A 13,193-nucleotide genomic window follows, 5' to 3' on the forward strand; every position below is an offset into this window, starting at 1 on the left:
CCATGATCACAGTTCCTAAATGGTTCCTCTGGGAGGCTGTTTCAATGAATAAACCAGCAGCATTTTGGAAATGCAATTAAGCCATTAAAACCAGAAGCTTTCTGTGGTGAAGCTGAAAGGTTTTGCCATTTGAAGACAACTGCAGTTTGAGATCAAAAGTGAACTCAGTGAAATGGGTTTGGAGACAACTTGTAAAATAGTGATAATTTTACATCATTCAGTTTTCCGCTACCTAAACACTCGGTCCTGCTGGTGCTCTCCTGTAGTAGTGGGCAAGATCGTTCTAAGGCAATCCCTGACTGTGGATGCTTCAGGCCCAGGCCATCCAAACTCAAAAGCCCAAAGGGATCCTTGTTTGAAGAACACACAGGCCTCTGGCCCTTTGAAAGATGGATCCCAGCAGAACACCTCGGTTTGAGAACTCAGAAGCTTTTAAATACATTTTCAAAACCATCAATCACTTTTGAAAACACGCAGGCTCTGGTGATATTTAAAGATGGTACTGTTGTGCTTGCATGTGGAAGTAAACCTCCATCAAACCCACGTCTTCTTCCCTTCCTTCACCTTCTGTTTGGACAGGTGTCAGCCCCCATAACTTAGCCATGAAACACTAGCTGCATTTACGTTGTTCAAAGCCTTGGCCTTTACTATTCTATCTGGAAGAGAAAGGACCCTGTGTTTCATGGTCATCTTCAATATAGTTATCCTAACACAGTAGTCATATATCATTTCATGGTTGCACAGAAAAAAAAAGAATACAAGAACTTCAGCTCAAATGAGCTCAAATATCTTATTTTAACAAAACTTCCCGTTTTTCTGGCAGTCGCTCCTTGAAGCTGGATTCTCTCATGTTTTGCAGCTAGTATTGGCTACCATGCATTTTCCTTCCCAATCTAAGACAGCAATCTGCAAGCTGTATATTTTCATTGGGGTCACAGCTCATTCTGGGGGCTTGTTCATTGGTTTGGGTTTTTTTTGCCCCAAAAATGTAAGTTCCTTTGATCACCACCATTAGTGCAAACTCTGCAAGACTGGTCAATAACTTCCTGGAACCTGCTAGAATCCAAAGACACTAAAGTTTACAGTGAGACTAACTGGATGTAGAAGGGTGTACTGAAGTTTACATAAATGGGCTTTTTCTTCTCAAAGAACAAAGTGAACATGTAATTTCTGGCAGTTTTTATATTCTGATGTTTCAAAAGCTTTAGCCTCTCCAGTTGTCCAGAGCTCCGCCAAACTTGACAATGGCTGCATGGATGTGGTTTGTGATTTCATCTGAGGCTTTATTTGTACTTGAATACAAAAACACTCAAAGGAAGTAATGGATTTCAACACATTTGCAAAGTCATCTACCAAAACAACTATAGTTTCATGGCTAAAACCCCACCCAAGGAAAAGACTTTGCCTAATGACCGATTCTGTATTTATTTGGATAACAGCAGAAAACAGGACACATGGGAAGAACAATCCACAAATTTTAAGTGATGGCTAGAACTTGATGTCTTTACTTGATCCCTAACTGAAATCCAAGTAAAATGCATTATATAAAATGGGGGAGGAGGGGGGAGGGAACTCTTTCAAGGAATAACTGGATCCAAAATTTATGTATGATCTACAGCAGGCAGTAGATGAACAGCTAAGAAACAGTAAGTTAAATCTCTATTTTCTGATTAGCCCAAACCAGTAATTACCTACAATGTTAATTACCTACAATGCTGCATTAGTCACAGTGCATTACCCTGTATATCACATCAACTACTGCTTGGTACAAAATGACTCTTAAAACTTGAGATGATACATGACACAGCACACTCCACTGAAGAGATGGCAGATTGCCTCAATGAAACTGCCAAGAAATTACCATTAAGAACAACCTGTTTCTCACAGGGTGCCTGGCCCTCAGAACAGTCTCAGATGCCATTTTGTCCATGTGATATATCCCCCTGTCTGATCCTTACCAACTAGGGATGAGAGGGCTGCTCTTTATAGGTTATAGATGAGTGGAGATCTTAGACACCCTCACAGCGAGGAGTACTACTGGAAGGATGAGGTGGTGAACCAGCTGCCCCTGTGTCTGATCTGGAAGACCCCCAGATTTAAGGCTTTGGAAGTGAGTGTAAGCAAGCTCTGAGAGCTGAGCTCCAAAGGGGAAGACCTTTTAATTTCCCTTTACAAAGGTCTTAGGACTGTACAAGAAATCATAGAATCATAGAATTGTTAGGGTTGGAAACTACCTTAAGATCATCTAGTTCCAACCCCCCTGCCGTGGGCAGGGACACCTTATGCTAAATCATATCACCCAAGGCCTCGTCCAACCTGGTCTTGAACACTGCCAGGGATGGAGCATTCACAACTTCCCTGGGCAACCCATTCCAGTGCCTCACCACCCTAACAGGAAAGAATTTCCTCCTTATATCCAATCTAAACTTCCCCTGTTTGAGTTTTAACCCATTACCCCTTGCCCTGTCACTACAGTCTCTAATGAAGAGTCCCTCTCCAGCATCCCTATAGGCCCCCTTCAGATACTGGAAGGCTGCTATGAGGTCTCCACGCAGCCTTCTCTTCTCCAGGCTGAACAGCCCCAACTTCCTCAGCCTGTCTTCATACAGGAGGTGCTCCAGTCCCCTGATCATCCTCGTGGCCTCCTCTGGACTTGTTCCAACAGTTCCATGTCCTTTTTATGTTGAGGACACCAGAACTGCACACAATACTCCAGGTGAGGTCTCACAAGAGCAGAGTAGAGGGGCAGGATCACCTCCTTCGACCTGCTGGTCACGCTCCTTTTGATGCAGCCCAGGATACTGTTGGCTTTCTGGGCTGCAAGCGCACACTGTCTGCTCATGTTCATAAACATGAACATGAAAATGGTTATCTGTCAGGTGGATTCCTAAAAGGAAGCTGTATGCAGAAAGTCTGAAGACAAGGAATGATTGAACATCCCTGATATACTGTCACAAGCAGCGGTAAGGAGGCCTTGGGGAGACTGATGTTTCCTGATCCTTGGAACACACTGGTCATATCTGCAATGGGAAGACGTGGTACAATGTGAATGGCTCTGGAGAGCAAAGCAGCTGGTGCTGTGCACCTGATTACCACATCCAGACATGCTGCAAGGGTTTTCCTACAAAGTAACTCCAGGCTGGTGCCCTGGGCTAAACTCCCGTTATCATCTGAAAGGTGTCTGGTGCACTCCTGAAGCACATCTCTTGGCTTAGCTTTCACTGAGAGTAATTCAGTTCACATGCTTTCAGACTGCTGAGTGGTGTCTTTAGTGGGTAGAGCAGGAGATCTGCCTTGAAACTGCTCTCTTGAATGGAATGAAAACAGTATTGTAGATGGACCCACTGAATCATTAAGAACTACGATCTATAGAAGTTAGCATTTGTATTATTTTCCCAGTATCTTTTTCAATTATTTTCTTTTTTGGGTGTTCTTGCACTCCTCTGGAACTATGATAGATAGGAAATAGACTTGATCTAGAAGCAAAGTCATTGCATCTCTCTACTGTCCCCACTTAGCCGTTTGTCAATAGCCGTCCCATTTGTCAGAGTGGCAGGAGATCCAACAGTTGCTTTAATCCTACACACCTAATGAAAAGATAGGAGTAGTAGAACAGCAGACAGAGACTCTATTAATTCCTCACTAAGAGAAAATCTGCATCATTATAGCACATCTTACTGGACACTGAAGAATCTGTCCCAGACACAGCCTTAAAACGTGCCTGCCAAAGGAAAAGCTTTAGCTGGTATTTCCTCAGGCAATCAACAAGCCATAAGTAATTATTTCTACTTAATTATAGAAATACAGAGAAGGGAGGGAGTGGGAAAAGCAAGAGTGGAGAGAATCACATCAACATATTAAGTTTTCTTGGGCTAGCAGTGTATCATCAGTTCTGGCTCTAGTTGTTAGCAAGTCATTAGGATTCTCTTTTCATTTACACAGATTTTATACAGCCACCTCCTACAGATTCACTCTCACAGGGACACTAATCAGAATCAAAGCTACCTAGATCCTGCTGACACATTCATTGTCTCACACCATCTCAGTGACCGAAAAGCGAATCTGATTTTACACTACTGCTGCCATCTTCAAGCAAGATCTGAAAACACTGTAGTAAACACCACTGAAGAAGTTTCAGACATTAATCTGCTTTTCAGGGCCTGTTTGCTTCCAGACCCAGCAACGGTTTTACAGACAGAGATGATTAATTTTCTTAATGTGAACAGATCTTGTGGGGGTTTAATACACAACTTACATACGGCGAACGAAGGCATGTGCTTATGCTGACCTGGCAGAATACATCTATATCCACTTATAAGATAACAGAACCATTTCCAGAGCTCTAGATGAGTTTTCAAGAAAGGCAACTAATGATGATGATTAATTTCTGTGCTTTATTTTTACCAATATTATTTACATCCCTGAATATGGGCAGATCACCGTGATCAGCTCTCAGTAACACTATCAAGGAAATTGTTAAAATGAACACAGTATGCCCATTAGCACCAATTAGACAAGTTAAGTGCAAGTCAAGTTCTTTAACAATAGTCAGCATAATAACTGGTGAAAGGTAGATAAATTAATACATTGGTGATAGGAAGAACTAGGCTCTTGATTTGGAGCTGAATAAACTACAGAATTAAAAAGAAAATTTATTTGAGATATCCGTCATACCACAGGGATGATAAAAGTTGAAGCAAATCTTAAAAGGCTGTAAATTACATTGGATGGATGAAGACAGACTTAGTCTTTCAGCTGAATATTTCATTAGTGGGCTCCTTGTTTCAAATACTTTATTGAAACAACTACACTTCTAATGTACTCACCACTCTCCATCTGTATCCCCATCCAAAACCTTCTCTACGTATCTCTTCTCCCCCATATAATGCTACCCATATGAACAACAGGGTAAGATCAAAGGGAATTCCAGATTCTTAAAACTTACTACAGTGCTTCTCTATGGCAATACAAAATATTACAGTCAGAAGTGTCAAGCACAGAGTTCCACTGCTCCTAAAGGCTGGGACAGGCCTATGCATCCTCTGAGAGCATCCTGGAATTCAGCACTGACTGCAAGGTGCCAGATCCAATGCAGCACCTTATGCATGGCACAACGTTTGTTTGCCTTTTCCCTGCACTAAGAGGGATGCACAATATGTGGTGTTTTACTAAAGTTGAATTCAATCCTTTCTAATGAACTTCTTCAAAGTTGGACAGTGCCTTCAGCAAATTGGCTTCCTAGACTGCTCCCTCAGAACTCAGAATCACTAATCCCTCAGATTTCTTCTGTACTGAAAACAAGGAATAAAAAAGTCTTTGCTAGTTCACATATTGCACAACACTCATCATGAATTCTCTCTGATGGCTTACATAGCTTTGCAAGATGTCTCTTACTCTATTAATGGCAAATTTCAGCCCTAAAACATTAGAAATTGAAAGAACTTCTGGATAAATCAACTGCAAACACTGCTTAAAGAGTCAGGGTTTTTCTTCATCTCTTACTAGCTCAGCATAGACTGAGCATATTTGAGCACTCTCATGAGCACTCATAAACAAGGTTAGTAAGACTGATAGTCTACTGGGATGCAGAAGTTGCAATTAAAAAGCATTTCAGAAGAATAACACATTAAAGATAAAACCTAGACAATTTTTTCACACCATAACTAATTTCTGGAGAAACTGAAGTTGTCTTGGGCTTTCACACTTCAATCATCACCAGATATTAAAATAACTACAGCTGTAAAATCACAGCTTTTCTGAGTAATCAAACTATGTTTTACACTTTACCTGTCCATGTGTGCAGAAATGTCATACACTGAAGCTACCACCCACAAGGGTCCACTCAGTCCCAATGACGCCTTTAGCAAATTCATACTGAATTCACACTCTGGCTTTCATTGCACCTAAATTGCATTTATGCTTAGGTGTAAAGGCCTCCAATTTATGCAGCTGATTCTTTTGTATTTAGCAGTAAAAGGGAGAAAAAGACACCTAAGTTAAACAATAAATAAGTAGTTCAATCAGTGTAATGTTCCTTTTTTCATTAGGACTTCTGGTGAAGTCATTCAATGGTTCTGTGAGCAGGACTGTCAGCATCTAGTGCTCTGAATATTAGATCAAAATTCGATCAAAAATAACCTACTTTAGGTTAAATTCATACCACTGATTCAAATACATTTAAGCATCCTTGCTAGTTTAGCTCTGGTCTGGAAAGACTCACCTTTTATGAAGTATCCCCTGCCTGTATCACTGTAGGTTTCTGCTACAATAGGTAGTATCCATCCTATCAGCCAACATAAAGCCTCAAGAGAAGCAGAATACTACCATAAACCCCATATAGCATGACACGGCTACTTTGACAAAGTGTCTTTCAGTCCATCATGCATCAGTCCAGCATTTATGATCACAGAATCAATGCCTGACTTACAAATCTGCATCACAACAAAGGAAGTTACAAACCAGCACTCAAGTCAGCTGGCATTCTTGCAGGCAGCATGCAAACCCATCACTGATGATGGCCTGCGCTAGAGAATCCCTATCTCCCCAAACTAACTCCTTCGGGCATTCAAGCCCCTGCCAGCTTCCTTCGTCTGCTTTTGTACTGGCAATCTGAAGAGACAGGTTATGTGGAAATCACGTGTTACATCTCTGAAAGGTTGTGGGTTATCTGAGGTGCAGAGAGTACAAGTTACACATTTGAAAATACTGTAATTCTGTTTATGAGATCTGACACGTTAACTACTATTTGTCAAGTGCTCTTGCAACGGAGTACTGAACACCTCTGCTTACACACATCAATTAAGTCACCAGTGAAACACAGCTATCTTCAGAGTGATAAGCAGCACTATTTTTGTGCATTGGCTATAATTTAACAGGATTTGTGAAGTCTGAGGCAAAGAAACAAACAGCGAAGCTGCAGGGAGTTGAGATAGTATTTATCCTAGTACTGGGCTCCCACTTTAAAGCAATCTATTCTTCCAGAGCTCTAACTACTAGAGTTGAAATTCAATGCATCATTTAACAGGTGACACTTCCTAACTGCTTTAACTATGCTGGATAGTTGCGACAGCCTATTTTATAGTCGTCTCACTGGCCATTCCTTGAAGCTCTCAATCCACTCACTAGTGAATGAACAGAAACTGAAGCAGCAGTTAGATCGAACTGTCACAGTTAAAGAATGTCTAAGCGAAAGTCCAGAGGCTTTAAGTACTTTATCTGCAAAACCATACAGAGAACTTCTTAACCAGCTGGAGGTATGTGAACTACTTTTTAAACCACTTTGCTTGGTTGCTTATGGTCCCCAGTGATCTCTATTGCTTCTCTGAACTCTCTGTCCCTTTACTGCTTGCTGACAAATTAATCTTCTTAAAAGGAGCTTCTTCCAAAGAACGTGACAGCAGACACATTGCCTCAATATGAATCAAAATGGGATAAGGTCATTATTTTTCTTGTATCAGTATTAGAAGAGATGATCAACATTCACCTGTCTCTATTCTACTAGATGGACACAAGACTTGGGAAGTGGGCACTTCCTTTGCATTTTAAGTCAAACCAGCATGACAGGACAACTCACCCACTAGGCTGTTGATGCTCTTTGGACTGCCAGCACAATGTCTGCTTAACCTAAGGGTTTACAGTCAAGCTATGCAGTGCCATGTGCTGTCCAGGAACTCACTCACTTCATTTAACAGTATATAAGTTGCTGATATCACATGCTACTCCTCAATTAAAGAGCAATTTCCATTTCCTTATGTCCTCTTGTATTGCAAAACAGAGCAATGGAAGAACAGCTCTAAGTCAGGATAACTTCTGCTGAACAGTATTCGAACAGTCTGTGAATTTATGATCATCAACATTACATGAGACAGATGAGAAATTGCCTGAGGTCTCATGGTTATTTTGATAGTTTTATTTCCCTATTCCAGATTTTTTTCACGTTTAGCAGCCAAAACAAATTAGAATGTAATTCAACTGAGAAACAAACAAAAACCCCAACCAAAACCAACAAAACCACCCCTCCTCCCTCCCCCCAAAAACCCAACATTCCTCCCCTCCTTCTATTTACATGTGGTGACACAGAACCTTAGGAAAGAATCACACTTCTGAAACAATATATTGCCTAAAATATTTTTTGAGGAAAACAGCTAGCAACTGATCTATTTAATGGAATGGCAATGATTTCTCAGTATTTTTCCCTTTGTATATTCACTTCCATCAGTGAAAAGGGTAGACAGAAGAATAGCTACCACCATGATTCAGCAATAGCTTACAGTCTTCCGTTTCCCCTTGTCCCATAAAGGGACAAAGTTGAAGAAGATAAGGCCAAGGGTGTTCTGTGCAATAGAAACCAAGGTGGGTTTTCAGTAACAAAGACTTCAGAGTAGCTGATGTGCACAGACTGCAATACAAATGCATGCACTTAAACATCTCCGCATTAGCTGAAGAGAATGCAGAGGGAGAACACGTTGGCTGTTTTAGACTCCTTAGCCACGAAGAGGCTGACAAGAGAAAGGGAGAAGCAGTGTGCTTGCGTGCAACCAGGAAAACCAGGGGTTGAAGAGAGAAGCTAGAAGCCAGCTGTGCTCTTCTGCTTTGTGATGTCCATAATTAGGCCATTTTATTGTTTCTCCTTTTCTCACTGCCGAGCTCTACTGGAAAAGAAGTGTCAGCCCACAAACTCAGCCATCCCACATGGCCTGAGGAGAAGACACCCTTGACATTTTATCAGGGCCAAATTCTTACTCTTTGGTTATTTTATCTTCCAGCAGTGCAAAAAGACCTTGAAATGAGAACAAATTTTATCGACTGGGGGCTGTCTTGGTTGAGAGAAGACCTTCTGACTGTTGTGCAATTCTGAAAAGCCTATTTTCAGCCTTCATCACTCTTTGGATAAGGAGAGTCTGTGTGCCATCTCAGCAGTTAACTGCCTGATACAGAATGGTGGGTCCACATTCGTATCCTGTGTCCTCCTCTGAATGTTAACTCCTGGCATCCACACTTGCTGCCAGCTCCCACAGTCACCCGTACTGAGCATGACACACACATACAGCAGATTTCCCCTTCATGCCTGTCTGCCTCTAGGCCTATGTCTTATGCACTTCACTGAAAGATCTCTGCCAGCTCCCTGATCTTCCATGTCAGTTCCAGCTCCTCAGCTTGGCCTGGGACTCCTCAGCCAGATACTTCTGATGCTTGGAGCCACACAGTAGTTACGGTTTGGTGGATGCCTCACGACAGGGGCTTCCACTTAATTAAGTCCTGTTAGAAGGCGTTTTTTTCAGACTTTCAAAGTTCTACACCCTGCCACATAAACTCCCCCCTAGGCTCACCTGTCACATATTCTGATGTGGTACCCAGCTTCTTGAACATCCTCCTCCAGGTAGAGAATTCAGTGACATTTCTGCTGTCTTTTTTCCTGCCACTTACAGTGCCATGTCTATACAGCTTGACCTAATTATCCCCAAACCATTTTACAACTTGCATTTTAATTTGAATAAATCTATTTAGTCTATTTATTTACTTTATTTATTTACTCTTTCCTGCAGTGAAGATGCTGGTCTGACAGAGAATGACAGTAAATCACACCCATTACGTCAGGCGCCTTTAATTCCAAAGTGATTCCTTATTCTTTGCTGCCTGTTGCCATTCTGTGTGTAATTTAAAAACAGCAGGCAGCAATTGAACTCTCAGATCTCATTAATACCTCCTAAGCCCTTCCAACAAGAAGCAGCAGACTAGAGAGTATTTCTTCAAGGTGATGGGCAAATGTGCCAAAGTTGCTTTTAATTTATACTGCCACTGACACTTTTCAATCACATAGATTCTTTTCATTTGCTTGCTGTACTTCTTCTGCTTTATATAATGTCTCCTCTCAGTGTAAGAGCACCATGCAAAACTAGCAGCAGCCTTTCAGGCTATCCAAGTGTATTTTTCAATTCTGTTTTATGCTTGCCTTCAATAATTAACAACTTCATAAATTACAGCCATAAGGGACAACCTATACTGCAAGTTTTAGCGTATCAATCATCTTTGTAACTAGATATAAGCCTTTTGCGTTAAGACAAGAAGTCATGAAATGCATCAAGCACAGTTGGGTCAACAACTATTTAGCCAAGGAAGGAATTAAAATAAACCTGAAAAAAGTCCATAAGGATACTGCTAGAGTTATTTCTTGTAGTAAGAAAAGTCAGCTCAACACTCAGAGTGCTTACCTCTCCTTGCCAGACTGGGTTAACAGTATTACACATGATCTTAGATCTCTTCTCCTGTCCATGGTGAGGGAGTGCTGGGAAGATGCTATGTTTTCCTGGCTGGATGGAAATCTTCAGATAAGGGTCTGGATTGAAGAACATTCCTTTCTTCAGACCAAAAGCCTGGAAATCTGAAAGAAAGTAAAAAACCTGATTATTTTTCACATTCCAAGTAACTCTCTGGTATGTGAGAAAAAGCATAAGGACACTGGTAAGGAATTCAAGTAATATGGCAGGGATATGAAAAAACTCACTGCTTCTTGTGAGGTAACATAAAGCCAAACCACGATGATCTTCTGATTTACGATTTACAAATGATTATATAATGAAATTGCAAGTTTTACAACCTGATTTTGCAGCATGAGCTGGCTTCTAAATAGGATTCATGCAACTTAAATTAAGTGATCTGCTGATTTTGCTAAGGAGCTAAGCACTTGCTCAGCCTGACTCAAGTGGCAGGACTCCTCTGAAAAAGAGATCCATTCATTTAATCACACAGACATGGCATTCAGTACCCAATGTATGTCACTTGCCCTAAATATCTCTTTTATCTTTCTACAAATCATAGATTTTAGACCACTCTTTTTCTACAGGAGAGGCAATCTTATATTTTTCCCCACTTTAAAGCATTTCCTTCCCTCATGGGTTAACTTTACCTGTAGTAACTTAGTAAAACACTTGTATATAATGTTCAGATTCTAAGCAGGGCTTTATAGCTGCAGAACACCCAAGGAACATGAGTTGTGAAGACAAAAAATCCCCAGGCACTGATTTCAAAGTTTACTCATTGTGTTCTGAAGACAGACATAAAGTCCATTACGATGTGTCCCTGTGAAGCCAATGAAACACAAACCAATCTACAAGTATATCATTAATTCTGGCTCAACAGCTACAAATGAAAGCCTCTGACCTTATTCCAGATGCATTTTCTTTGGAATATATAAGCACTTACTCCTATTAGCAAGTTCAGTAGCTGATTTATTTTCCACCACTTTCTGCATGGATGTTCTCCTCTGTTTAAAGCTTTATTTCACATAGGGCTATACACACTAAACTGCATTCTCTTGTTGTTCTGAAGAGATAAAGTTAAGATAGTTTCCAAAGCTGCCTAGATATATTACATAAACATTCAATTTAAACACATATTTTTTTCTTCTAGGCAGGTCTTGAAAACATTAATTTTCACAGTTTTTAATTGTCTTCTGATTCAAAACCCAATTATTCTGGCAGATTGCAGGAGGCTGTGTAAAACCCTCCAGGCAGATATTTTGGATGAATCTAAAAATCATACATATTCCACACCAATACCAGTATTTTCTTCCCAGAAAACAGCTGCATCAAGAACAGGGATAAGGTTCACCCAGTTGTATTTTGCTTCCTTAACATACGGTAATAGCCAACACAACAAATGGTTCAGTTTTGTTCTGGTTGGTTTTAATCATCTATTCCAGCACAGAATTCATGTTGCACATATTCCAAAGCTGTTGGACAGATGGTCCTGAACCAGACTGTATTTTAAGAATCTCATTGTTGTGACATTCTCTAACAATTAGCAAAAAATAGACGCTATCACTACTAATAGCCTATTTCAAAATACTTTGCTGACTGTAATGTACTGCCGTGATCCTAGAAATACTCTTCCACAAAGAAAATTATCTGGTTCCAACTGACAACACTGATTATTTTTTTTCTCTGAGTGTATAATCTCTGTGTAACCAGCACATATCTCATCTATCAGCCCTGCTGAAATCCTATATGGCAAACTCTTTTGCTTTGGAAGTTATACTGTTAGAAATGAATTCCAGAAATAGAAACTAAAAATTGCAAAGGCAGTATGAATGACAAGATGCAGCGTTGTAATAGTGTCAGGCTGCTAACATATGAGAGTAAAGACCTCTGGGATCTTATTTTCTTTCTCTCTGATGTTTCCTCAAATGAATCTGAAACTGAAATATTTATTGCTGCATACACTTCTGATTTTTTTTTCCCTTCAAAGAAAGACCATACTATCTTTGGGTATCACTATGCAAAGAAATGGGCTATTGAGACAGAAAAGAATACCTAGTACTCAATCGTGTACACTTACGTATCATAAAGAACATACATATTATGATGACCTACCAGCCTCTTTCCAGTTATGGGAATTAAGCACAGCCCTGAAAGTGAAGATACTCCTGTGCTTAGTTAGGAGTCTAATTCTTGTATTTGGATGAGAAAAAAAAAAGTTAGCTAAGCACACAACAGGAAATTTTGTGTAATTTTCTTGCTTTAGTTGCATAATAGAATAGATTTTGTAAAACTGGCAGTTAGAAACTTCAATTTTTAATGTCTAAGCACACACAGGGATAGCAGAAATAGCTTTTGCAAGGAAAAATACGACAGTTGTACTTACATATCTCCCTGAAAATTCTCAGCACCATGAAAAACAGAGCATCAAGACCACAAAAGCTCTGAATAAAGCTAGATGGGCATCTGCAGATACCCTGAAGCCATTCATTTAATCTGAAGTGAAACCTAGAGATGCTGTAACTTGTAACCAACAGCTCAGGTACTCTCTTACCGCTGCTGTGTAACATCGCAATAGAAGAATCCCAGCTATTGCTTCCAGTAAAAGGCTCTGAAGATACTAAATACTTAACTAATGGTTTGAGGTTAGCTGAATTTAAATCTTTGCTGAAACCAATGAATTCAGAAGGCTTGGATGTGTCTTGCTGTACACTGTAGTTTTTATAGAGTAGTTCTTGGAGGCATACGAGGAAATGTTACCAGCATAACTCATTTATGCTTTGCAAAGGTGCATTTTCATCCAATCTCTTAAAAAAAGTTATTAATATACCCTATGTCAGCTTCCCACTCACTCATAAATCACACTTTGGCATGCAAGAGGTTATATACATCTAACAGTTTAACAATGTCATGCCATCCCTCATGAAAAACAACAGA

The 13,193-nt window shown here is 40.2% G+C and overlaps 1 protein-coding gene across 10 annotated transcripts in view; it reads right to left on the bottom strand.

Moving 5' to 3' along the window:
• HECW1 (HECT, C2 and WW domain containing E3 ubiquitin protein ligase 1) overlaps positions 1–13,193 on the bottom strand; it is a 246,136-nt gene that overhangs the window by 76,841 nt on the left and 156,102 nt on the right. For all 10 annotated transcript variants that reach the window (XR_008975135.1, XM_057431266.1, XM_057431262.1 and 7 more), the window contains one exon: positions 10,212–10,381. Coding sequence is in view for 9 of the 10 variants with exons in the window: in XM_057431266.1 (XP_057287249.1) it covers positions 10,212–10,381 (170 nt within the window). In the remaining variant the exon portion in view is untranslated. The remainder of the gene's footprint in view (positions 1–10,211; positions 10,382–13,193) is intronic.

Source organism: Pezoporus wallicus, unplaced genomic scaffold (genome assembly GCF_028554395.1).
Source record: "Pezoporus wallicus isolate ANWC-B61680 ecotype Strahan unplaced genomic scaffold, APGP_CSIRO_Pwel_v1 scaffold_11491, whole genome shotgun sequence".
In the NCBI taxonomy this organism is placed as follows: Eukaryota; Metazoa; Chordata; class Aves; order Psittaciformes; family Psittacidae; genus Pezoporus; species Pezoporus wallicus.